Here is a 27546-nt window from a genome sequence, read left to right on the forward strand (position 1 = left end):
TTCTACCGACTCAAAGGCAACCGATCGAGAGTATCAAGTTTGAAATCAGGCCTAGGATAAAATTTGGTTTGCTACCAAACCTCTTTTGGCTTGTTTCATCACCTGCAAAATGGGGCACACCATCTACCTCCATGGAATGTCGAGTTACATGGGATAACATACTTGCAATGCCTTAAAAAAAAAAAAAAGGTGCAGGTTTCCTTTGGCATGCATGTGGAATTGGGGAAGATACAAATTAGTTTGGCCCCAGCAACTTGAACCTCCTTCTTGATGTTAACTTTGGGATCATGACCTCAGACATTCTTTGCATGTACCTTTCCACAAGCAAGTGTGGTGAAGACAACTAACATCTAAGGCTGAGAAGTTATCAGCCATGACTAAACTGACACATGCCTTGGAGAGCTCACGCAGTCTCCACATTCAGACCTTTCTAGGAACAGTCCTAAAGAATCTCAAGCACACAAAGTATATTCTTAAATATGGTTTAATACTCTTCTCCATTTCTGTATATCACAACACCAAGATTTTGCTGCTTAGGATCTCTCTGTAGAGGCTATAGAGAATGCAAAGGCTACGGTTTTCACCCCCTCTTATTTATGTGTTTGTATGTGTAAGTGTAATACATATCAGTATATATTGATACACACATCAATATATAATGCAATATATATCACCGAAGAGAACACATTGATTAAAGAAATACAAAAATTTGGCATCATTTCCAAACTTAAATAGTAAAAATAAAAACTACAAAAGGAGCTGCATACCCTAAATGTATCATGTGAAACAAACATATTCAAAATGTAAATTTACATCCAATTTCTCTGGTCTTGTCATATCACATTAGACCCATTTACAATGGCAAAACCCTAAGTTACTGCTGCGGAGAGCACGCTTGCTTGCTCTTGGGTGTTCTGCAAACAAACAGCAGAGCCCAAAGCAAAAGCCTGTTCCAGTGAAGCCTCCCGCGCTGGTGAATACCAAAGAACTGACTCTTCTGGGGGTTGAGACATCAGGTTACACATTGACAGACAGTCATTTGGACCTCAGAGTACAGTGTGAGAACCAGAAACTTTACATTTAAGACATACTCCCTTCATTCAAGTGAAACAGGATTATTGGAACGATAGGCAGGTCTGCAACCTGGGAACAAGGAGCTGGTTCAGACCAATAAAGCTACAAGTGACTGAGTCAAGTCAGTGAAGAACAGCAGTCAGGCACTAAAGTGTTAAAAGTACCCAATTTGAAGACCAAGTGCACCCCACTTTCCTATCAGTGTGGGGGTGATACCAATTGACTTTTAAAACCTTTGGTCCTTCAAAGTCCATTTGGTACACACTTTTTTCCATTGCTACCACTGGGCACGTCCTATACACTTTGTTCACCATCACCACCTCGGGCACGCCATGACCTTGCACGTCAGCTGGGGTCAAGTCCGACTCACAGCCCAGCTGTGAAGCATGAGCTTCAGGTTTCCAGGCCCACTTTTGTATCCAACATAGTTAAGTCCTTGGTGCCAAAAGCTGTGTCCCATCCCTTCCCGCCCCTGCCCTTCCCACCCCTCTCTCATAATTTCTCATGAGAGGTACTTGCAAGTCCCATATTCGAAACAGATGCTCCAAACCCCACCAGGTTAGGGGTTTATAATTACATGCAGTCATACATGTCTTGTCTGTCGTTCCTGTGAAAAACCTTGCAGTTCATTTTTAAAAAAATCAAAACATTTTCACATAATCTCATGCCATCCAACACAAGGAAACACGACCCACCTCCCTTTTACCAAGGACAGACCCAAGCAAAATAAAATAATTCTTTAAAATTCTTTGCTTCCACTTATATTGCATGTTTTATTTCTCCCAATCCCAGCAATAGCACAGTAGCCCCATCATATCCATCCCAAACTGGTTTCTAGCAGGATAAGATCAATGGAACCCTTGTCAATGCAACTGATGCTAAGGGCTCCCAAACCCCGGGCACAAATGCTCCTGGCCAAACAGATGGAAGGAAACAGTGCAATGGCCCCAATGCTTCATGTGTCAGTTTGACTTTGCAATGCAATTTGCATCCTTGAAACTGACAGTCTGTAGGGGAAGGGGTAGTGTGAGGGAGTGAAGTTGAAATTGCCTATTAGCTCACCCTTTCAACATTAAACAAGAGACCAAGAGAGAAATGGTTCCAACATTTCACCACGTATATTTCTTCTTATGCAGTCTAAGCTGAGAATGCCATGTAAATGGGTCACTGCGAAATGCAGCAATTTAATTTTTTCCAATCAAAATAAGAAACAAACCAGTATGATCTCATTTCTATTAACTTTTGAAGGTTTACAGCAGTTAAAGTATTTTTGCTTCTATGTATGAAGGTTAAAAAAATCATTTTTTCATAAAATACAAGAGCAACCAATTTCACCATCGAGTAAAAGTAAAAACTGGGATTCTTGTTTAAATTAGTCCAAAGTGGCATTTAGGAACTTAGTTGTAGGCTGCTGCGCTGACACCATGACAAACCAAAGTGTAGGGTTGGGTCTGGTTTTGTTTCGGTTTTCTTTTCAATATCCAATGCTCATGGATTAAGTTCTGGAAATGTTCCAATTGTAAGGCAGGGATCTGTTTGGATTCCACCACGGGTATGCTCCTTGGGTTGGATGCTGGAGGGTGAGGCACATTTTGCCGGACCCATGTCGACTACCTAGTAGTCATCAAGGTCAAAAAATTCATCGTCTCCTCCTTGGTATTCCATTCCCTGGAAATCTACTCGGTACCGCAAGATACCTGGGGACAAACCAAAGAGTAAATTACCCGAGTTCACGGAGAGGTTCACTCTAATAAGGGAAGCCCAATTCCCTTGCAGAATTATGGAAAGCAGAGGTGATTAAAAAATGGTCCCAACCGAGGAACCTGCAGCCATGTGCTGCCTCAACCTCCTGCCTCAGGGGACGATGAGATGAGCACATCTCACTGAAGTAACTTGACATTGGGATGTCCAGGAAAGACCTTGGCCTGAGACGCTGGCTTTGAGTTTAGTTTTCTAATTGGCTACTCACCTCCAATTCCACCAAATCCTTTCACAAACTGGGATCCTTCTTGTGACTTATCTGTGACAATTTCCAATGTAGCTCCGAATTTTTTATAGTTGTTAGCAAACCATTCCAGCAGGGGCATGCTCTCAATTAGTTCATGTTCTTGTCCTGTCTTCAGGGGCGACCATGAGATACAGAAACAATGGGATTGGGATATATCAAGATTCAGCGACCCTCACTCCCCTGCCCGCCATTATTCTCCCCTCGTGTGTGTAAATCTCTCTAAGTGAATTCTGGTTTCTGGTGACATAATTGTGACAGCATAGAAATTCTGATTATTTCAAACAACATTCCTCCCCAGGCTCTAGCCTCAGTAATGAAATGTCAACACACACTTAGCAGTTTTTCAACTGACGGTTCCTGTTGTCTCTAGAAGTCAGGTTGTTGTAAAGTGTTTCTAGGCAGCACTAAATTAACAGCCCAGAAGAGACATTCCATAATTGCTTTTTGAAGCAACCTCGTAAAATATAAATTCCTCCATTTCAGAATTTGCGGAAGCTACCACTTAAAGGGATCTGTGCTGGGCAGGTGGCACCTTAAGCTGTGGTGATGCATTTACACCAAACCTGCAAAAGAGCTGATATAGTAAATGAAGAAAGCAGCACAGGTTTCACAGCGCAGGAGAGGCACTATTCAATTACGTCTTCCTCTCTGCTATTTCAAGGATGAGAATGTTTAACTACTTTAAAAATAAGGAACCACAGTAACCATGACTTGGCCTCTGGACTGGCGTGCGGCAGATAGGAGCTGACCACCCCGTTTCCCAAGGCGGGCACTATGCTGCCAGTGCTCTAACATATGAATTTATCTTCCCCTGCATGTTATCACTAGCCAAGAAAACGATCACATACCTCTTTGTCTGTGAAATGAGATTTATCCTTCTCTTGTTCTGGAGTTAGATAGAGAATTTTCTCCTCTGTAGTATTGGGGGGAAAAATGTGTTAACCTGCTTCTCAGATACTAACAGGTGTAGTACCATGAGATGAGTTAGGCTGGATGAAAGGGCTCCTAAACGCATTCTATCAACCTTCTTGTCATAGGATTATTCAGCATGCACTGCATGTCTACCAGGTACATCACTCCTATCGTGAGGAAACACCAAGACATTCCAGATACAGTCCTTGTTCAACGGAAACTTAACAACCTTAAGTAAACATTTATCAGTTCAAGCAGAAAAATCTAAGCAGGAATATGCTACAGAATGAAAGAGATGGGAACAAGGTACAGATCTGCCTTTTGATCGCTCCAGCAATCAGTCATCTTTCCCAAATCTCCACCCCAAGATTCCTGAATATACAGGTCAGTAACAAATAGCAATCTTATTTTCTAATTCTCTTACCTTCTGTGCCTTGGCAATGAAGAACGTATCTCATTATATCCAGATTTTCATAGACTATTAGAATCTCTACAGCTCCCATTTCTAAAGCCTTTAGTGTATCTTCAACTCCAAAACAGTACTTGCCCGTATCCTGGCTGATTTCATCAAAATATCGTCCTGTGATTAGGGACAGATCAATAAGGACACATATTGAAGTTTCCTTTGTAAGATACAGACCCTCTTACACTCAAAATGACAGAGAGAGAGAGAGAGAGAGGGAGGGAGGGAGGGAGGGAGGGAGGGAGGGAGGGAGGAAGAGAAAGAGGGGAAAAAAAACAACTTAAAAATGAGTAAGTGCCAAAAGTCAGTGAAAAATGATACCACTAGTTGAGGCTCCAGAAACTGACTCTCAAGAGATAATAGTTGGGCCAAACACAGAACCATTTGGAAATGTGCATTTGCTCAGTTAAATCGGTAACAAAACCACACTAATCTTTAATTCGGGCTCTCTATTCATCACTGTTACAAAGAATATCAATATGGGAAATAAGACTGAAGTTTGGTTCCTATTGCCAAAGGGTAAAAATAGTGAAAATACAAACATATTTATTATAACTAATGACTAAAGGAAGATGGAAAATAATGACTTCACTGAAGATCTTAATAAAAATGCGAAATCTTCCTCTTTTACCTTTTCACTGTCGTGTTTTACACATACAATTATGTACATACATGTAAAAACATTTCACAGAATAAGTAAGTTGCACTTTACTGATACCTATTAATTTCTTCTCTTGAATGAACTTCACGTTGGAGAGGACTTCAGTAGATAACTCAATAGCTTGGTTGAATCCATTTTCACCACCATAGGATATATCAACTAATTTTAAAACTTTTGATTGCAACCTCTGACACAATGAAAAAAAAAACACACCACACCATAATTAGTATTTCAAAACACCTTTAACAAGACGCACTACCTCTTAATGGCATGCAAAACTCAGCAATGTGATCACCGAAGTCTAAAGACGAAGGATATGGGCAAAGGGCCCAATTTATTCATTAGCAGGTCTCAGTGAGCAACACTGCCAATCACATCACACATTCTATTACATCTGTGAGAGGCTAACTCATGTAACACAAACAAAACTCAGTTTCTCGTGAAGGAAAGGGAGAACTACTAGTTCCTGCCATAAGGTGGTAGACTACAAGACAGCTTCTTTGGTGAGTCTTCTACCTGGATGTTGCCCACACCTGCCCTGCAAGAACACCTTGGGGTTTTATGGCTAATCCACTGTCATAAGCCAAAAGATCTTTCTGGAATAAATGCTTTAGGCTTAACTAGCCCTGTCACATTGCAAAGAGTTTCACTGCTTTACTTACCTCCAGGAATAAATCAGAATAAGGAAAAACCAGCTCCTAGTTTCTTTGAAATCAAACTCCATTTTAAAGCCAAGTATGGCAACCCACTCCACCAGGGGACCACACAGGACCAGAGAGAGCCTATCTAAAAATGGCAGATTTCAAGAGTAGGTCCAGAAAAGCACTGGGGAATATTTCTTAATAAATACCCAGAATCCCACCAACTCAGACCTAGGTTTTTATGTGGAATGCATCACTGTAAAAGTGAAACCGACGTGCGTGTCCCAGTGCTCAGAGGACTCGCCACTCCCAACATAACGGAGCCTTTACGTCTCACTTACCTGATCAAACATATCAGATTGACTTAGTTCAGTTTTAAAGTCAGCTGATCCAGCTAAAACGAGACCAGCCACATTCACTTTGTCCCCAGAAATAAACAGCTGCACAGCAGTCTCAGCTACTTTCCGAACATAGTTATGTCGCTTTTCCATTCTTAAACGGGCAAAACGCAAGGCGGACTGACCTCCTCTACCTTTGACACAAAAGTGGTGAGAGGGAAAAGTCAATTATTAAGAAGTACAAGATGCCCTGCTAATTAAAAACTAAACAATCATGCTATGACCCAAGATAAAGACAAAGAGAAAAAGCACTATTCCCTTAACTAAATGTTTAGCATAAACCTTTACTCATTTTCAGAGGGTGACTAATTCTCTTGTCGAAAGAAGAGCCACAAGCACCACTAAGTCATAAGTCATTTCATGATGCTTCTCCCATCATCTGGATTTACTGTTTGTTTCCTTACTGCTAGCACAAAGCAAATGGGCTCATGTTCTCTTCCTATATTACCATGTTTCTTTGGGAGATCCACAGTGAATTTGTGCAGGACTTCTCTTGTGTTTCCTTGGAGTGTGCCAAAAAGTGCACCACTACCATCTATTACAATGAAGCCAAACTTGCTATCATCCGAAAGTAGTGCTGTAAGAGCCTGAAAAGCAAACGCAAGTACCATACAATAAATCCCAAAGCTTTGATAGATAGGGTCAAGACAAAATCCGAAAGGCCATATACAAGCCCTTTAATCCCACGCAGAACGGTATGAGTACTACAGAAAAACCATTTTATGGAGTAATTTGTAGACTTTAGCTATGAATATGTAACTCACATACACAAATTTGAATTCCTGATGCAGGAGAAAAAAAAATATTGAGGTGAAGCCTTTCAACAAACCTGAACTGGGCACACCAACTATACAACCCATACAGAGTTATAGGGCTCAAATTCTTCCTACCCTCTAATTTGATTTAGTCTGATGGTAGTCTACGGAACGTAATGTTAGAATTAAGTCTAACCTCTGTAAGTTAACTTTCTGTTACTATTAATAACCCCAGCATTAATAGGCAGTATTCATTATAGAATATTTTGTAAATCAACTCCAGGAGTACATGTGTACAAAACCCAGAAACAATCTATACAAAGATCTTCTAGTTTTGAAATGTTTCATTTATCTCCTATGTCTTGAACATCATTAACGACAGAAGATATAAAAATTTTACTTTAAAGGTATTATAGCTAATGATACTGAATTTTTAGGGGGAACCCCTCCTTCTGGGTTAGCATTATATCCCTGTATTTCTGCCTCCTAAAAGAGCAAATATTTAAGTAGTCCTGAGACTCGTATAAATGGGTAAGAATTTTCGTGATGGGGTTTGAATACTATAGGCTTGGTAGATGGCTAATTGCTAGGTGGCAGCCTCTTCAGAGCCAAGAAATTATTGTCCATTTCATTTTAACTAAGGAAGAAAACAGCTCCTTCAAGAATTGACCAGAGAGCAGATTAATCACTAAGAACCAATCTTTAACCAAACCATGCTTGATAATTAGCATTAAGACAAATATTGCAATATTAAAAATTTTGTACATATTAAAAATTTTGCTTTACTGGAATGTTAGGTAGCTTGATTAATTTAGGTTTTCAACAAGACTGCTCATTAAGAAATAGACCTATCCCTCATAAAAATGTATAATTATCCTGATTAAACAGGACACAAATTGTGTTGTGCAGTATGCCATATTCACATCTAGTTATTTACATATCAAATGAAGCCAAAATAAAGGTAGCAACAATAAATGATACCTTGGAAGAGGAGTTAAGGTTTAGAAAAGTCAATGGGGCTACCTTAATAAGTAAGCTAAAGCTATTAATAGATAACATGAGTACCAGGTAGTTTTTAAATGAACAACATTCAAAATTGGCTTTCATCAAATCAGATACAGGTAAATGGGAAAGGGTGGCTGAGACCCTCCTCAATGAAGCTTTTGCCAGGAGGAGGCTGTGATAGTCAAGAGTTCAAGAATAGTCTCAACCATCTATGCAACCAAGACCCAACTGGAATTGCACTTCCTGCCAAGTTAGCAAAAATCATCCACTGTAAACTGTGTCAACAAATGTCAGTTCTAATTCCACTGTAGAGATTTTCCCCTAGGTCGATAAAAGGCAAGAGACTAAACTAGGAGCCAGCTGCGAATTCCTGATTGTTCTACTGTTGACTGATTTAGGTCACTCTAATGAGGTTTCCTTTCCACCCTTAAAGTTCATCTTATGACACCTCTGTCACTCAAAAGTTTCATGGGAAAAAAAGCTCTTATAGTTCTGCTACTAAAGATTTTATAATTTGTGAGCATGAAAACAAAGGGTTCAAGGAATATGGGCAAGTACCATGGGTACATAGGGTACATAGGAAAAATGAAGATTAGGTACCAATTATTTCTTCACTTCTAATTAGTTCTCCAAACCCAGTTTAGCACTTTCCTCAAACATGCTAAATGATTATGTCATTCAGCGTGTCATAATAAATGTAAACACTTCTGTTTTTTAAAAATAGCCAGACTTGTGAGTGGTACAATGATTTAAAAGACAGTCTGGCAATTCCTCAAAAGATTAAACATAGTTGGCACAGGAGTCAGAAATTCCATGCCTAGGTATATACCCCTCAGTGAAAACATGGTCATACAAAAACTTGTACATGTATGTTCAATGCTGAACAGTGGAAACAACACAAATATCCATCAACTGATTAACAGATAAATAAAATGTAGTATATCCATGAATAGATAAAATATGGCAAATGTTATTTGGTAATAAAAAGGGATGATGTACTGACACATGCCACAACATAGATGAACCTTGAAAGACGATGCTAAGTGAAAGAAGCCAGTCACAAAAAGCAACTGTATGAGTCCATTTATATGAAATGCCCAGCATAAGCAAATCTATAGAGACAGAAAATAGATTAGTGGTGGCCTAAAGCCTAAAGCTGAGGGATCTTGGGGTGGGATGGAGTGGAAATGGGAAGCGAGTGATTGCTAAAGGGAATGGAATTTTTGGGGGGTGATGAAAATATTCTGTGCTTGAACTTCTTACCTCTGTATGGAATTTGTTGTCACACAAATACAATGATGTATTAATTGGTTTGAAAGGTTCAAAGTCAATGTTGACTTTCTTTTCCTTTCCTTCTTCTGTTACAATTGTACCACAGTAAACAACCAGGCCATTTGGAGGTACTGCGAAGAACACAAACAATTTCTCTGCTTAAACCCACAGCCAATTTTCCTCAACAAGAAGTGTTCCCACAGCCTTCTGTCCCTGCCCCTTTAAATCATAATTTAAATAAGCAGAAATATCTGTTAGTCTCTCAGGCAGAATTCGCTCCTTAATTTTTAAACTTACTCTTGAGATGTTTTAAAAAGGATTTTTCCTTTAAGTACAATAATTACGACTTAACTTCCAAAAAAATAACAAAAATGAATTCCAAGACCAAAGTGACACTGTTGATGGCTGGCTAAAGGAAATGCTAGTGACCAAAAGCATCACAGCAGGATCAAAGTGGAAAATATAACCAAGACAAAGTAGAGGAGGAAAATGATCAAGGTCCAGATTACCTTTGTTATAAAGTTTGAGTCTTTGTTGTACAGATGTAATGGCTCCCAGGACTGAAAGGCGGTTTACTCGTGACTTAATGTTAGATGCAGTTCCAAACTCATCTGCTAACATTTTTGCCACTCGTGAAATCTGGTCTTTGGGAGGAATAATCAATGATATCATGCTTGTGCCATTGCTGTGGAAGAAAGAATAACATTAGAGGTTCAAGTACCATATTAAGAGTTTAAATTCATGTGCACAATTAGTAAAGGGAACTAGAGTGAGATGCCCCTAATAGAAATAGATCCTTCTCAAAGAGACCTGGAAGGTAGGGACTAAACCAGTGTAATCAAAGTATTCCCAGAGTTGGGAATAATGTTCAGAACACGGTAGGTGCTCAATTATTTGAATGAATATTAGCTATGTAACATTAGCTATGTAAAGAAGTACGACACTTTAAGAGATGCTTGGGAAACACCTTATTCCCCAATGACAAAGAGAGAAGCTTCGATAAGGGGGTTGGAATTTGACAGTCCATGGCAGAAGCTTGGAATCTTGTGGTTCTTCAGTGGGAGATGCCATCAAAGGATGAAGTAACAAATCTTTCCAAAGTCTAGACAAAATGCAAATCAGTATCATCCCGTGAACCCTTTTCCTTTAAATTCCTGGCTCACCTTGAAAATTTGTAATCACCAACTTAGCACCCCTAATGGGAAAGGAGAGCTTCAGAATTCACACAAATATCCCAGGTAGGAAATCTCTCTCACACACACTATCCCCCTCCCAATAAATAAGTAAATAAATTCATTCTGCATGTGTTTTACATAATAACCAAACACCAGGACCAACCTTTGAACTATTAAGAACACCACCAAGGTCCTGCCACACAGAAAGACCTTTTGAGCAGCCTCTAACCTCAATACTGATGCCAGCAACATCTTTTTTATCTACACATTCTCAAGATATTTACTAGCATCACCAGTTAAGAAATACCTCATTTGGATATTCCTAGCTCTACTTAAAGCAAACATAAAACCACATTATTAAAACTCATCAATTCATCATTAATCATTAGGGCAAGGTAAATCAAAACAACCACTTCACACTCATTAAGATGGCTGCTACCAAAAAACCAGAAAGTATTGAGTTGGCTAGAGTGTGTAGATATCGGAACCCTCATGCATTGTGACGTTAATAATAAATGGTACAGCCACTATGGATTACAACACGGCACCTCCTTGACTAATTCAACACAGAATTACCTTATGAGCTAGCAATTCCACTTCTGTTTATACACCCAAAGGAGTGAAAGCCAGGAACCAAACAGATACTGTCATACTAATGCTCATGAGCAGCAACATTCACAATAACCAAAAAGGTGGAAACTCAAATGTCCATCAGTGGATGCATAACGATAAAGAGAGTTCTGGATATTGGTTGCACAACAAAATAAATGTACTTAACATTAAACTGTATACTTAAATGGTCAATTCTCTTTTATTTTTAAAGATTTTTTTTTTAATTGGGGAAGGCAGATCAAAACTTTATTGGGGAACAGTGTGTACTTCCAGGACTTTTTTCCAAATCAAGTTGTTGTCCTTTCAATCTTAGTTGTGGAGGGCACAGCTCAGGTCCAGTTGCTGTTGCTAGTTGCAGGGGGCGCTGCCCACCATCCCTTGCGGGACTCGAGGAGTTGAACTGGCAACCTTGTGGTTGAGAACCCACTGGTCCATGTGTGAATCGAACTGGCAGCCTTCAGAGTTAGGAGCACGGAGCTCTAACCACCTGAGCCACCGGGCCGGCCCTTAAATGGTCAATTTTATGTTGTGTGTATTTTGACATAATACAAAAGTTAAAAAAAAAAAATTACTTAGTCTGTTTATATGTCAAAAAAAATTGAAACACATTGCCTTTAAAACAGTTCTCAACCTTGACTGCATATTAAAATCACTTGGGGAGTTCATTCTACGTTTACTTTTCTGAAAAGGGACTTACATAGAATATGTAAATAACTCTTACAACCCAACAACAAAAAGACAACTCACATGAAAAATGGGCAAAAAGCTTGAATAGGCAGTTCTCCAAGATATATACAGGATGTGGAGAAATTGAAACCCTTATTCAATCCTGTTGAGAATGTAAAACAATACAATATTTTGGAAAAGTCTGGCAGTTCCTCACAAGGGTAAACACAGTTACCACACGACCCACCCATTCCACTTCTAGGTATATAGGAAAAACGAAATTCAAGGGAAATGAAAACATGTACACACAAACACTTGTGCTCACTAAGGCATTATTCAGAATAGCCAAAAAGTAGAAAAAACCCATGTCCAACTAATGAATGGATAAACTATGTGGTATATTCATACAAATACCATTCAGCAATAAAATGGAGCAGATACATTTACATTATACCAGGCAGAAGCAGTCACAGAAGACCACGTATTATATGGTTCCATTTATATGAAATGTCCAGAACAGACAACTTAGAGAAAGGGACTAACTTTCCTAGAGAAAGGAGAGTTAGTTGATTGCTAAGGTGGAATGGGGAATGACTGATAACTGGTATGGGGGATTTCTTTTGGGACTTATTAAAATGTTTTAAAATTATATAGTGTCGATCACTGCACAACTCAGGGGAAAAAAAAACAAGAAAAAAAACACAAAAACCCGAGAATTGTACACTTTAAAAAAGGGAGCTGGCCGGTCCAGTGGCTCAGGTGGTTGGAGCGCTGAGCTCCTAAAGCCGAGGTCACAGGTTCAATCCCCACATGGGCCAGTGAGCTGCGCCCTCTAAAGCTAAGATTGTGAACAATGGCTCTCCCTGGAGCTGGGCTGCTGGAGGTTGGCATGAGCTGCTGAGGTTGGCGTGAGCTGCCGTGGGTTGCCACGGGTTGCTGTGCTGCCAGGAGTGGCTGGTGGCCAGTGTAGGTGGCCAGCAGCCAGCGTGAGCTGCCGACTGGCGACCGACTGCCCCAGCCGGAGGGAGCGCAAGGCTCATAATACCAGAATGGGCCAGGGAGCTGTGTCCTACACAACCAGACTGAGAAACAATGGCTCGAACCAGAGTGGGCAGGGGGAGGGGTAAATTTTATAGTGTATAAATTACATCTCAATAATGCTGTCATTAAAAAATACCTATGGGAGGGGCCGGCCCAGTGGCTCAGGCGGTTAGAGCTCCGTGATCCTAACTCCAAAGGCTGCCGGTTCGATTCTCACATGGGCCAGAGGGCTCTCAACCACAAGGTTGCCAGTTCAATTCCTCGAGTCTCACAAGAGATGGTGGGCTCCGCCCCCTGCAACTAAGATTGAACACAGCACCTTGAGCTGAGCTGCCTCCCAGATGGCTCAGTTGGTTGGAGCGTGGGCTCTCAACCACAAGGTTGCCAGTTCAATTCCTCGAGTCCCGCAAGGGATGGTGGGCAGCGCCCCCTGCAACTAGCAACGGCAACTGGACCTGGAGCTGAGCTGCGCCCTCCACAACTAAGACTGAAAGGACAACAACTTGACTTGGGGAAAAAAAAAAAGTCCTGGAAGTACACACTGTTCCCCAATAAAGTCCTGTTCCCCTTCCCCAATAAAATCTTAAAAAAATATAAAGAAAGCAAAAAATAACACCTACGGGAAAGACTCAGTATGTAATAGGATGCTTCCTTTTAAGTCTGTCTCTCTTAACCTGACAGCTTACTAGAAAAGCCAGAGAATGATTTTTCCTTGCAAAACGTTAATTTGTTTACTAAATTACCAATAAATTGTTAATTTTGTTTTTAAAAAATATTGTCAAGTGTATAAAGAGAACGAGTAGCAATATGAACAGAATCGAATCTATTCCACACATATACATAGGAAATTAAAAGCTGTAAATTTGCTCTGACCAGATCTAATGGCTGGCTTTCTTACAATATCTACAGTATACATTGAACCAATTTATATTTTGAAGGCAAAAGTTGATCTGATATGAGCCAAAGCATGTTAAGAAATGTGATACCATTTTACAAAATGTTTCTACTTGATACTTAACAAAATCTGTAAGAAAGTGACTTCCTGAGATTCTTATAGATTATGCCCTTAAAGGTTATGACAAGTCTAACCACTGTTAAGTATTGTCACAGGGAAACGGGTTGGGGTTTTCTTTAGGTAAACTGGGAAAACTGTCCCAAATGCCTAAACTTTCCACTAATTACCGAGCTTGCATAATTTCACAGTAGTCCAACGTGCTAACTTTAATCAAATTTCAAATATCCAGTGTCCAGGGAAAGCTGGGAAGAAAAAAAAAATAGATGGGTAAAACATCACATCAAATGGGACTATGTGCCAAGTGACTAGTAAGAAAGAAGTGAAGAGTCACAGTCAGGGAACAATAACAAAAATTAGAGAAAATTCCTACATTAGCTTTGTAACTACAGGTGTTTAAAAACTGAAAATGTCTGGAAACATCTTCATATACAGTTTCCCCGAAAATAAGACTTAGCTGGACAATCAGCTCTAACGCGTCTTTTGAAGCAAAAATTAATATAAGACCCAGTATTGTATTGTATTATTGTATTGTATTATATTATATATAAGACCCGGTCTTATAATAAAATAAGTAAAATAAGACCGGGTCTTATATTAATTTTTGCTCAAAAGATGCATTTAGAGCTGATGGTCTGGCTAGGTCTTATTTTTGGGGAAACACGGTAGTAAAACTAGTTTCATAAATGTACACCACAGAATTTGTTTCTCCTCAGCATTAGCACTGGAAAGGAACTGCACTTACACAAGACCCTGCCTTCTGAAAGTTTTCTCCTAGTGGTCAATTCCACAGGTCCTTTCATCAGACAAGTTTTCTTTACAATCAGACAAACTGGTAATCTAGCCCTTCCCACTATCAAAATCATTACTCAGACTGCCAGCTGTTATTATAGCTCCCAAACCAGCATTGTTTCTGTTGGGTTTTCTATTCAAAACCTGGAAGACTGGTTCATAACCTTTGTGATCCTTTCCCCAATAAACCGAAGTGTATTTATTATACATGAGGTAAAGTATGGTGTGCGCTCTGCTGCCACCCCATGGATAGGGAAGCAACTATTCTAGCCGAATCAAAGAACCAAGCAAATTTATGATAAGCAGCTTCAGTTGTCATCACAAACACAAGCAAAATGATCATAAAACAAAGCTGCTTCCAAGAGACACTTCATATAAGATAAAGCTCCAAAACACCACACACGGCCCAGTTTTCTTCCCCCACATGTTATTCCCAATATTCAAATCAGTTAAAGTTTCAAATATAGTACTGACAAACCAGAGTGATTCAGAACAATCTCTTGCTCACATGCACACTATTAAGTCAGGGGTGTTGCTCTCTAAAATGTTTTTCATTTTAATTTCCACAGCACAACTACAAAAAAGGAACTTTTAAAACCAGGACAAGGTGCCTAGAAATCAAAAGATCAGACACAATTCTAACTATGGCCACGTTCCAGTTTCTGAACTAGATGGAAAAAGAATTCCCATATGAAATAAACTGGTATCTTCTATTACAAAAAAAAAAGGCCCTTTAGATCCTATTTTTAAGCAATCAAATGTAACAAACTGCTTTTCTTCCAATAATTTATCTTGCTAGGCTTCTAAAGAGGAATTTCCAAAGAACCTTTCTGATTCTTTTTTCTGGAGTTATGTCAAACCATACAGGCCAGGAAAAGGAGGAGAAAATGAGTTTGCTCTTGGAGGGGCTGGACACAGTGGGCAAGTAAATTTAACTTCAAACATAGTCTAGATTGTAGGTACCCGTCTCTACACAGGGGTTACCAACTTAATACGTAAGATGGGGAAAAAGAGGACAGATACGTTGGACACAGGTGTTGTCAACTTTTGCAAATACATTAATATGAAAAATAGAAGATGGGGAAAAAAGAAGATGGATATTTGAATACTGACTTTACTGGCTTGTGCTTCCTTTCATTTGAACAATCTCAAGAGAGCATATTTTTCCACTCTACAGGCTCTTGGGATCTTTAGGGACCAAGGGAGTTATTTCTCAAAAGAAGGGCTCAGTTTTTAAAACTGACGTGCTCAGATTTCCCGAGTAGTTTCCTAGGAGATGAACCAGCACAGAGGCAATCAGTAGGGAGTAGAATGAGAAGGGGCTCTAAGGATGGCAGGAGCAAAGGCTCAGGGAGTGAACAGGCACCAAAGCCCAAACCCTAAAGGATGGAAAGTTTGAGGCTAAAGAGGATGTTGGAACAAATTAACCCAGTGAACCCAAAATGCCTGAAGGAAATCCTTAAAGATAATCATGTGGCGGACAAAGCAAGGACCTTAAGATAAAGCATCTATTTACTTCCTACTGCAGATAAAAAATGGCTCAGAAGTGAAGCTTGCCAAAAATTTTTGTTTGGTAGATTTCTACCAAGTTGCTAAATCTGAAACACTACTTCAAAGTTAGTCTTGGCCTCTTAAACTTACTCCTTTTGAACTCTGAGTAATGTTCAAAAAATTGCCTTTCACTAGTTTCCCTTTCTGACTCTCCCTACCTTGTCTGAGGGGAAGCTTAAGTTTCTGAATTCAGCTTTATTGTAAGACACTTGACTGGTGAAGAGGAAACAAGGATTATTAAATGTACAGCTCCTATTTTAGAAATTTAAGGGCTACTTTTATAATCTCTGATGTTTTGTATCTTGGGTGTAATACAAGCAGATTAAAATTTTTCCAGGAAAGCTTCCAAATAAAATAAACACTCATTTATCCCCCAGGCAAGACAACCAAAGTTGTCAGACCAGTTTGTGTAAACACCAAAATAACATCAAGGAAGCTGAGTATTTCATTTTAAAGTAGAGTGAACAACCCACAGGGGAGAATGAGAAATAAAGCTAAGAAGCTGCTGGCTATGCAGACAAACTACACCCCTTTTTAATTTTAAGAGTTTTCACCCACTCTTCTGCTTTGTCACTATATCCCTTATTCCAAAATCAAAGATACTCATTCCAGAGCGAGTGATTATGAGGTACAGCAATGATTTACACGCAGGTTGTAAAAACTGGGCAAAGCAAGAAACAACATATAACAAGTCACGTAAGGCTTCCAGGGACCTCTTGTTCTCATCATTTTAGAGACACTTTCCCTTGCCGAAGAAGGGTTCACCAATGTTTCCAGAGAGGACTAACTTCTGAGAAATAGAACAGCTGGGAGACAGGAAGTAGTAGTTGTAAATAGACTAAATACGGAGAGTAAATAAATAAAACTAGCCAAAACTCAGGAAGGAAGAGAATTTAAAGAAATAGCCGACAAGCTTTTCTTTCCCTCGATCTCAGAGATGGTTGAAGGAACTGATTCTCTTCCTAGGATAGGTTAGGGTAACACCACCAGTTACTCAACCAATTCAAGGTTTCAGGGCGCCTGAGCACTATGGACAGGGAAACATTTATTTGGTATCTGAAACTGCCAGGATTGAATGGTCTCTAAGGAAGAAAACTCAAGGTAATCAGAGCAAAGCCTGGGCTGTGGTGTCTTTGTATAACTTCAGGGCTCTTAGAGTTTCAGCCTTTAGCAACAAGGTGCCTTCTGGTCAGGCAGGACATAAGAATGACAGGCAAATAAGAAAATCTAGGCACTCTTTAACCTGTAACTATCTTATGAAAGTTCATCAAGAACAATTTAGAAAGGCAGGTGGGGAAAAAAATGTGATTCCCACAAACTTGTTCACTGACCAATTTGCACGAGAACCCCAAATCCTTAGAGATCTTTCTAAAATCAAAAAAACAAACAAACCAAGTAACAGATACAAAAAAAATCTCCCCTTCCTCTACTCTAATTCAACAGCTCCTGAACAGAAAAAGTGAGGGTGGTGGCGATTATTAGCAGGAGGGAGTCTCAATTTTTAAATAGATTGATTAAAATAGAATCATATAAATTCCAATGCATAATTAGGATTGAGAATTGATGTGTCTGACTTGCTTTCTTTGCCTCTGAGCAAGCTCTCTAGGCCAGCTGAAATCAGAGATTCCATGACCTCACCATAAAGAAGAGCAACTCAGAAGCCACTTCCTGCATGTGAGCTGCTGTCATTTACCCTGCCAGTAACACAGGGAACTGTGACCACTCAGAGATGTCCAACTTCCTCCAGCCAGAACACTCACTCTCCACCAAATGCCCTACTATCCATTCCATCACTATGACATAATAGAATTACTTACAGGTTAGAACCAGGAACATTTTAGAGACTGCCTACTATGCTTTCTAGTTGGGATTTCGAGTATATGCTCCCAAGAAGCTTTTAGCTCAGTGCTTGCTGACTGGTTGTGCCTAGGATATGCATGGCCACACCATTTTCAAGCTCACGAAGCTTAACTTGAATCCCAGTTAGATCGTCTCTGGGAGTTGCTAAGCTAGCTGCATCATGAGGATCACCAGCTGAAAAATCAATCAGCTTATCTTCCATTTCTACTCCCTTTGTCCTTATTTTCTATTCATCACTGGTTTTCCATTTTTCTTCTTTTACCAGAGACTAAAGCAATCTTTTTGATATGGGTTTAATATGGGAACAGTACAGGAGGGTGGTTAGGCGCAAGCATACGTCTCCGAATCAGACAGATGTGGGTTCGTGTCCTGTCCTACCTGTGTGACCTAGGGCAATTACATAAAACTGGGCCTCAGTTTCTACTTACTTCACAAGGTCATGAGGATTCTCTAAGATAATATATTTCAAGTGCCTCGCGTGGCTAGTAGACAGTGCTCACTAAATAGTAACTGAATGGAACTCCAGCTCCTTGCCCTTTAATAGTATAATTCAGAAAGAATTAACATCCTATCACAGCTAGAAGGGTGAAGGATGGGAAGGGGGGACACGATACAATGTTAGGCGGTGTTGAAGTCTTATTTGAATCTGAGTAAGTCCAAAGAGAGATAAGAGCTGACTTTGTGAGTGGTGGTGATCACCTTTATTAGATTATAAAACTTGCCAAATCTTCCAATAGAATAAAAAGTACCAAACTAAAAATGCAGTTTAAAACCATATGGCCCAAAACACTAGAAACTGTTTTGTAATTTATCATAAGGAAGAAATACAGAAATTTATTCCCCTCTAAAACTTTAAATAGTTAAGTGGCTTTATCCTACAGTCGTGTCATGGGTTCAGTTTTTTGCTATACCTAGAATCAGTCACTTCAAAATCTGACCTGTTTTCTCTTCCATCAAGTATCAGTGAAACAACACACTGTGTAAGCCAGAGGTCTAAGCTTCCGGAGGGCAAAAATAAGTTTAGCACATAGTGGATGTTCAAACATTTTGATGAATGAATAAATACACCAGAACTTTATTATGAATTACCAAATAAAATACCTATTAAACACTTGCCAATCTTTGGAGAGGAACTAACTTGTGCCTGGAAATGACTAAATGTCCCAGCTTTAGCTTTACTAAAGGCTCAAACCATAAGAGAATCAACACTTCAGAGCGTCTTCTTTTGCCACCCTTAATTTTGTTCATCCCCAACTTGATCCCTTCCACCCACCCAATATCATCTATGATGCAGGAAGGAGTTGGCTGTGGCTGCCTTTTATAAAGAGCCTGTAGAACACCAAGCTAGGAGGGAAGATTCTGTTACTGTTGAAAGAAGCTAGACAAAATTACCTGAAACTGGTCTGTGCAACTGACCATAGGGTTAGATGCCTTTACCAGATGGGAGAAAGACCAAGATCTGAACATATGGAGACATTAAAGCAGCCTCTATCCTAGAGGACAGAAACTCAGTTGTCCCAAAAATTTTCAGCAGAACGTTTACAAAAGTTGAACCATTTTAGTATTTTATCCTCAAAAGTATTAGGATTACTCAGTCATCCAAAACAAAAATGTATTTTGTCTAGTGGAGTATTACTTTTCTACAAGTACAGGCTTTAGTTGGCCTTAAAAAAAAATTCTAACAACTTCACAAAGTTAACCTAGTGGAATATTCTACCACAGAGCAGCAGAAGCTGGAAAATTTCTCTAGTCCTCTCATATAAGAGCAAAGCAAGAAGATATTAGTCACAACCAGCATTAGGGACTCACTACCAGGGCTCTACACGGGACCCTATAAATGAAAGTCTACCTCATATCTTTCTTGACCACTATGCAAGTACTTTTCCAATAAAAAAGCCATAGCCTTCCTGTTAATCATTTTTCTGTACAGAAATGAGCTTCTGGGGAGGGACTGAAAAGGAAGTTATTTTCATCACCATGGATGCTCATTAAGAAAAACATATTCACTACCCAAGTTCTTCCTAGAATAGATTTGCAAACAGCATGCCTGTTTACCTTTTATCTTTGCTTCTGGGTCTCAACACACCTGCTCCTTCTAGTAAACTGCAAATCTCCTTGGACAAGAGTCCTCCTTTCAGAAGAGAATGGGAGATATTTCTATTCAGCAAAGGAATACTAATTACAGAGCAAGACAGTGTGGTATAACAGGATCACAGGCTCTGAAATCAGAAAAGTACAAATAGAATCTAGCACTGCCCCTTACTAGGCTGTGGCATTAATCTCTCCCTACTTCACTGTCTTTGTCCATGAAACGGCAGTAATAGCTTTCCTTGCAGGGCTGTTGTGAGGAGTCAAAATGTATGCTATTCAACTCATCTTCAGAAAACTCATCTTCAGAAAATCAAATTTTACTACTTGATTAAAACACATCTCAGCCATGAACCGCTAACCCAGTCTTTCCTGAGGATCCTTCCTTGCTTAAGTGGAGTCATAAAGACCTAAGATGTCAGAAAATGGGGTAGTCAGAAAGGAAAGCTTTTTTTTCCCCAGTAAAAAGCTAATGTCCAGAGGTGATAAGGAATTAATGTTTGGGGATCCGTATATTTTAATTACTTGCAAACTAGCTTATTTAGGCTAAAAGGCAAACTACGTTAAGAGCGTCTTAAGCTCTCTCATGCCAACCTTCCCAATGAGGCACGTGTGTGCAAACGCTCGGCATTGGTTCATACCTTGACAGCTCACTGACCATCAACCAGCACAAAGCTTTTGGATCAAATTTTAAGCTAACTGGCTTGGCTTTTCATCAAGAATGAATTTCAATTACAATTTCAAAGTTTCAGATCAGTTACCGTTTCACTCCACCACTGTATCAGCCAAATAACACCAATGCCCAAAGTAACATTCTTTGACAACACCTGCCTTGCCTAGGAAATCTGACTGAGCAGTTACAAAACGTCTTTTAATTTTTGACAATGTCTAACACCTTACTCAAGACCCAAATCATCTGTTTACACTACTACACCCACTTCAACATGTATTGTGTTATTCTGTACTTATTACTATGGGGCTGGAAATGGTTCATATCATCACTCCAGGGTTCTGTGTCAGATCACGTTCTCACCATTATTATACATTTTTTCCGAAATGTCTAGTGTCCAACTCACAGCAGATGTTTTATGAAGCTTGTCAACTAACTGGTTAATAGCAAAATGGCATTTGTAGGCTTCATTTTTCATATACCTAGACGTAAGTTTGGGGAAAAATCTAATTTAAAAGGCCACAGATACATGGCAGGGAAAGACAAACTTTTGTTTTGACTAGAATCATTCTTAAGGAGACCTTAGAGGATCAAATGATAATGTGAAAACAAAAGTTACAGGAGTAATATCGCCAAGTTATCTGCATGACAAGAAGTAGTGTCAGGCATCTGAAAATGTCAAGTCCTCTGAACTGGATAGAAGGCTGGTGAAAAGACAAAAGACAAAGTATACACTGGATGAAAGCTACATGACTGAAAACTGGTGTTAAAATACGATATAAAGTAACTGAGAGGGTTAAAAAATAACAAAGCAAGTATAAATACTTATAAGGCACCTATTATATACAAATTAAGTAGATGAAAGAATGAACTGGATTAAAGCACAGAAAGCTTTAATGTCTATCAGTAAAAGAATCAAATCTGTTTTGTTCTTTTTATCTACAAGGAGAATGATGAAATTATGGTTCTTAATTAAACTCAAATAAGAAAAGAAACGGAAGTTTCCTTTTCTAATAGGCAAGGGTTCAAAGTTTATCCAGCGGTATAAGATAAAGCTGTTATCAGAGGGAACTTCATTATGCTCTCTGAGAACAGTGCTTCAGTGAGAAACCCCATCATTTCCCACCTAATGGAACAATCTGAGAACCTCCCTAATCCCTTCTCTATCACTAAGAGAGCACGCTGCTGAAGAATTGATAGCTACAGAATGTATCCCAGAAAGTTCTATTCTGAGATCCCTGAAGGATAGGCGGGACTCAGAAGAAATTTCTGTTGTCCCAAGTTCTCAGTTGGACAGTTCCAGCAGTTGGTCTAGGGAAAAGAGATGAATTTCTCCTGACTCTTCAAACAGGATCAAAGACCATTGAGGCCTGTTGCAAAACTGCCATTTCAAGTTTTCTCCCAATCAAACACCTTCCCAGCAAAAGGGGCTGCACTGAGCACAACCTCAACCCCAAACTCAAAGAAAAATGGCACTTGCTAAAAAGGGTCCAACTGGTTTGTGTGGGGTAGTGGGGTGAAGGATGGGGACCAATAATCCACATTGCACTTGGCCTTAAATGGTATTCTAATTAGGCACTCTTGTTCACCTAGGAGTGTGTCCAGAGTAAGCCTTCCTTTCCTGGAAGGATAAGTGTATCTGCTATTACAATGAGAAGTCTGTCAAGAGCTGAAATTCAAAGAGAGTAATTGTTCATTAGGTTCACAGTGCATAGAACACCATGCCAGAATACAGGGCTGTTAGGACTAGTTTTGAGTTGAGGCAGGCAGCCTATGATACTTGGAGCAGACTGAGGAACACCACTATACCCTATCAAATATATTCTTATCTTCCCCCTCTTCCCTTTACTACCTCATTAGGGGATGGGGCAGAGGAGAGGATGAAAAACTTCCTCTTTAAGAGCCTGAATGCTCTGGTATCTGTGTGAAAGACTATGGTGTATCCCATTAGTTATAACCAGCTTAAGGACATACAAAACTAAAGTAAAAATAAAAGTACCTGACATCCACCATTTTGAGAATGTTCTAAGTATCATTTGGGTGAATGTTCTATTAATCAAAATTTTTAGTTGGGGAAGGTACTCAAACACATTTAACATACTTTAATTTATTCAAATCATAGTCATCTGTCCGTATTATTTATCTACAAAATTTTTTAAAAACCTATTCACCGATCTCTCAAAATTACTAACTTTTAATTCAACACAACGTGAAGAATTTTGTAGAGCTTAAAAAAATTGTTATAAAAAATATATTTGGTCTTTGTCTACTGCTTTTGACAAAGCTCCTAAAACCCTTAGAATTCTAAGTGATGGGAATGCTTGTTATTATTTATAAGGAGTTCCTTTGGAGCACAACTGAGTTTATGCTAAGGAAGTGATTTATGGTGGGGCTCCTGCATAGCCTCAGGAGGGGGGTTGGTCAACCAGAAAGACTGTGCCAATCCAGGGTTGGAACTTTCAGCTCCATCCAAGGACTTCAGGGAAGGGGAGGCGGGGTACACACTGCCAGTTAAACGCTATGAAAACTCCTGAACAAGATTTATTGAACTTCTGGGTTGGTAAACCCAGGTGGTGCACCCCGTTCCACAGGGGCAGAAGAAGCGCCTGTACTCGGACCTTTCTGGACCTTGCCCTGTATACCAATTCATCTGGCGGTTCATCTGTATCCTCTATGGTTTAATAAACCATTAAACATAAGTAAAGTCTTTCCCTGAGTTCTGTGGGCCATTCTAGCAAATTATTGAACCCCCAATTTATAGCCTGTTGGTCAGAAGGGGAGGCCAGATGTCTCATGTGGGGCAGTCTGGGACTGAGCCCTTCACCCTGTGAGATCTGATGTTAATTCCAGTTAGTGTCAGAACTGAATTGCAGGACACTCAGCTGGTGTCTGCTAAGAATTGGAGAATTGCTTGGTGTGGGGGGGGAAAACCCACAAATCTTGTATCACAACTATTTAGAGTAAAAGAGAACAGTTTCCCCTCCGAGAGTTGAATTTGGGGGCAGGTAAGACAGCCACGTACAGCCAGGTACTTTCTACTTCCTTCAAAGTCAAGGTATCTACAAGATGTTTTTAAGCAGAAAGCTTTAAAAACAAAACAAAGAAAAAAACAACCCAATGACCACAGCAGAAAACCCAAATGAAGTTTACAAACTGTGCTGATCTTCAAACATGGGTTACCTGACCGAGCCCTCATTATATCTGAAATATACAAGGTTCCCTGCTGAAGTGAAAAAATATTCCAACACCAACAGACACAACTTAGCCCAAACTAACCTTGTCTGCTCCTTTGTCACATTCACCACTGTCCTTGGCTAGAACAGGCTTTTACTACCTGAAAACTTTAAAGCTTCTAATATTTTCGGGACTGTCTCTTGCCAGCTCAAAAAACATTAGGAAAAAATAACTAAATTTTCTCACCTACCATTCACCTGCTTTAAGTTCCTTACTCAGAATACCTGCAACCACCATTCTATTCACATGACCCTAGTTCCCATTTTGGTTTATGTACACATTTGTCCTCATTAAGCCAACAGGGGAGAATATATCCGGAGCAATCAGAAAGTGGGAATAAACTACCACTAACTTTAAGTGGGACTTATATATAGCTGAAGAGTTGGCTGGCCACTTTACTAGCACACACAGAAACTAACATTCAACGAGGCTTATAGCAGAAACTAAATAGGTTTGTTTCACCCAACTTAAATTCAAGTTATACAGTTAACACCCCTCTCAACTCAAACAATTTTATTAATCCACCAGTACGTTTCACTATCTAGTGCTAATAACCATGCTTGAACACAACCTGTTTTCTTCTGAAACCCAGACCATCCCCCAAACACCAGCACACACAGATAATTCACTTTGCCATCTAGTTTGTCTTTAAGGTCCACTACATTTCTCCTTAAAATATTTTAGTATCAGGTAAAGGAAAAACATTTCTCATTGTACACTGTGATAATCTAAATAACCTGATAATAATACAACTCAGCCATGAAAATACAACCTTGGTATTCCCGAAAAGAAATTGGTATGTACTGGGAAACTTGTGAGCCAAACAGAATAAACTTGTGACTACCTTACTGATACCCAGAGATGGCCAAGGTTTTAAATTTTCATGCGCTCAAGATGCAACCAAATCCTGAATAAAAGCAAAGTAGGACATGATTATCAACCACATTGTTTTAGAGGAAGACTACTCCCCAGCTATTTTAAACAGCTTAATACTGTCTAAAATGCCCAAACTAACTCCATTATATGGAAGAAAAGTTGTTGTAAGAACTTCATTTAAACTTTACTAATCAAAGAGGTAAAGCCTTTAAAAGCTTTTAAAGGGGAGCTTACAAGTTTCGAGTGACTCGGTAACATGGTTAGGAACAAATTTAAGAATGAGCTTCCTTCATCAAGCAGTAGAAAGGAATGCTGTTACTTATTAAGCAGTGTTATTTCTTCAATGTTACTTCACTGAGACAACAGGCGACTATGGTTGTGATTTTATATTCTAGACTTCTTCAGAAAGTATAATGTATGCAAGTTGTAACGTGTGAACCTGCCTCAAAATTAGAGAACAAACCTACAGGTCACATTCAACTTCAAAAACTGCAACAACAGCAATTTATAAAAGCCATACTCAACTGAAGGATTCAAGTAACACAACTGAATATCTTAGTGAAACAAAAGAACTCGGCTAATTCCTGGTAGTGCATCATAATGGGTCATGACCTATATTACCCTTCCTGTGAAGTATTCTCACACTTGGGGAATAATTATTTATTCTATCTGGCACAGCACTATCTGTGTTCAAGTTCCTGTAAGATTAATATATTAACTAGGTCTGAATATTCTATTAAATTAAAAGAAACACAAATCTAAAGAACAGAAAATAAGTTGCTACCTTCAGTTCATATTAAACAGTGAGCAGAAGCCCAAGTCACTGAATAGGGCCAAACTTTCAGAAGCTTCACCTCAAGCAGAACTGTCTGTCACTAATTTATTAAAAACAAAACACAGTGGCAAAACCAGTCTGTTAACCTTGTTGGGCCTTCTGTGGAACTAAGTACACCTTATTTCATACAGTAGTAACAATTATGAGCTTAATTAATCCTATCATTGCAAGTCTACCAATCAAGGACAAACCTGGGCTGGAAATCAAAACGTTCAATTCCTAGGCTGAAAACAACTTTCATAATGACCTGAGGCAAGTCACCCTGCTATTCTAAGAATGCTCAGACACACAAATATGTAATGTTCCAAACAATTTTTTTTTTTTTGCCACTTCCTATAAATAAAAAGTTTCCATGACTGGGAAAGGAACAAAATAATTAAGTGAGAAAACAGGAATACCTCTGATACACCTTCCCCAAACGAGTTGTTATTTTTAATTTAAAGAGAGCATATAAAGCCAGTTTTAACTTAGTCTATCCTTCCCATTGTGGGCACACCTTGTTTCTTATCAAATTTTACAAAAGGAGACTGAAAGCCCACCTAATTCAGTTCTCAATTTCAGTAAGCATCAGGCACCTCTAGCCCCAGAAGTTCCAGAGAGGCCAAAAGAGACCCTGCTGTTGCAATTCCTATTAAAGGCCCTATAATCCAGATTTTCCCCCTGGACATACAAATATAGATTTGTCAACCAAAACCTCCCCTACTTCTCCATCCTGCACACATTGGGATTTTCAGTTTATATGTGGGTCCTGGAATAGCTAAACCCAGGAAGCTCCGGAGTAATTAGAGGATTTGGGGGAAGTCATCTTGGGAAAGTTTCAAGACCCAGAGAAATCAAGGGAAGTCGAAAAGAGGTTATCCCTGACCACCTCTCCTTCCTGCCCCATCCAAATTTCACCCACACCGGAGGGAGAGGCCATTTTAATGAGTTCTGGTTGAGGAACGTGAAAGGAGAGAAAGAGAGGAAATAAGAGAAGTACGTTTGGAAACGAAGGCCAAGCCCTTTTCCCCCACATCACCCAAGTTGGATGGCAGCACCTGGAACTCGACGAGGCAGGAACTGAATTCAAGGGCCTAGGGGGGGTACAAAAGTAGCAGTGGCCTGCCACGAGTGGTCCGAGCCCCGGGAGCGGGCCCCTTACCCCCAAGCGGGGGAAGAACCCCTTCTCGGACCAACCGCGTTGACCCTCGCCCCTGGATAGGAGGCAACTACACAGAGGTCCAGAAGGCGGGAGTTGGCTAGTGCTTGGTTCTCCTCATCCGGCCATGCGGCGCGGGGGCGGCCATCCTGAGGGGTCCTGGTACCAAGAGGGCAAGGGGGGGCCGGACGCAGCGCTCACCCGCGGGCCGCCTCCAAGCTCTTAATGAGCTTCTTGATCTTCCAGATCTCCACGTTCCTGTCGGCAGCACTGGGGTCGTCCGCCATCTTCTCGCCTCCTCCTCCCTAGAGCGGCCCGGCGGGGCCCGGAGACACCAAGACCACAGAGTTAGCGCCGCCGCTGGGGCAGAGCGGCCCCCTTCCTTGCCACCCCGGAGAGGCCCTCCTCTTCCCGCCCCGCGCGACCCGCTGCGGTGGTCGCTGGCCTTTCCCTCCCCCTGGCTTACCTAAGGGCCCAGTCCTGGGCGGCAGCGGCTGCTCCTCCCCGGCGGCGGCTCCGCGGCGGCGGCTCTGACGTAGGACACCGGTTCCCTCTCTCCAGGCAGCTGCATGTGTTGCAATCCGCTCACATGGGGCCTGTGACATCACTTCCTCCGCCAGAGGCTGAGTAGAAGTCGGCGGGCGGAAGGGAGGGGGGGGTCTGTACGGAAGAGGGAAAGCTCTGCGCGCGCCGCGACTTTCCATTGGCTCTCTGCGCCGCAGCCTACAATGAGCTTACCGATTGGCCACAGCTGGGCCGCGCTGCCTTGTGAGGTAAGGCCGGGGGCGGGGAAGTACTGTCTGTTTT

General features: G+C 40.4%; 1 protein-coding gene across 1 annotated transcript; it reads right to left on the bottom strand.

Moving 5' to 3' along the window:
- Positions 1-468: 468 nt before the first annotated feature.
- ETF1 (eukaryotic translation termination factor 1) lies at positions 469-27345 on the bottom strand. The gene is made up of 11 exons (XM_019740354.2): positions 27206-27345; positions 26941-27044; positions 9699-9874; positions 9181-9320; positions 6606-6744; positions 6101-6291; positions 5176-5305; positions 4419-4574; positions 3931-3995; positions 3044-3191; positions 469-2771 (listed from the first exon to the last, which is right to left on the bottom strand). Exons 2-11 carry the CDS (start codon positions 27024-27026, stop codon positions 2689-2691), a joined length of 1314 nt encoding a protein of 437 aa, XP_019595913.1. The 5' UTR covers positions 27027-27044; positions 27206-27345; the 3' UTR covers positions 469-2688.
- Between the last annotated feature and the right edge of the window lie 201 nt (positions 27346-27546).

This window comes from Rhinolophus sinicus, linkage group LG10 (assembly GCF_036562045.2).
Source record: "Rhinolophus sinicus isolate RSC01 linkage group LG10, ASM3656204v1, whole genome shotgun sequence".
Taxonomy (NCBI): Eukaryota; Metazoa; Chordata; class Mammalia; order Chiroptera; family Rhinolophidae; genus Rhinolophus; species Rhinolophus sinicus.

Excerpts from the sequence above, each read along its gene's own strand:
- ETF1 (XM_019740354.2), bottom strand. The coding sequence starts at position 27,026 with ATGGCGGACGACCCCAGTGCTGCCGACAGGAACGTGGAGATCTGGAAG. Across the intron at positions 6,292-6,605 it reads GGATCTCCCAAAGAAACATG|GTAGAGGAGGTCAGTCCGCC; the intron begins GTAATATAGGAA and ends TTTGTGTCAAAG. Across the intron at positions 2,772-3,043 it reads AGGATTTGGTGGAATTGGAG|GTATCTTGCGGTACCGAGTA; the intron begins GTGAGTAGCCAA and ends GTTTGTCCCCAG.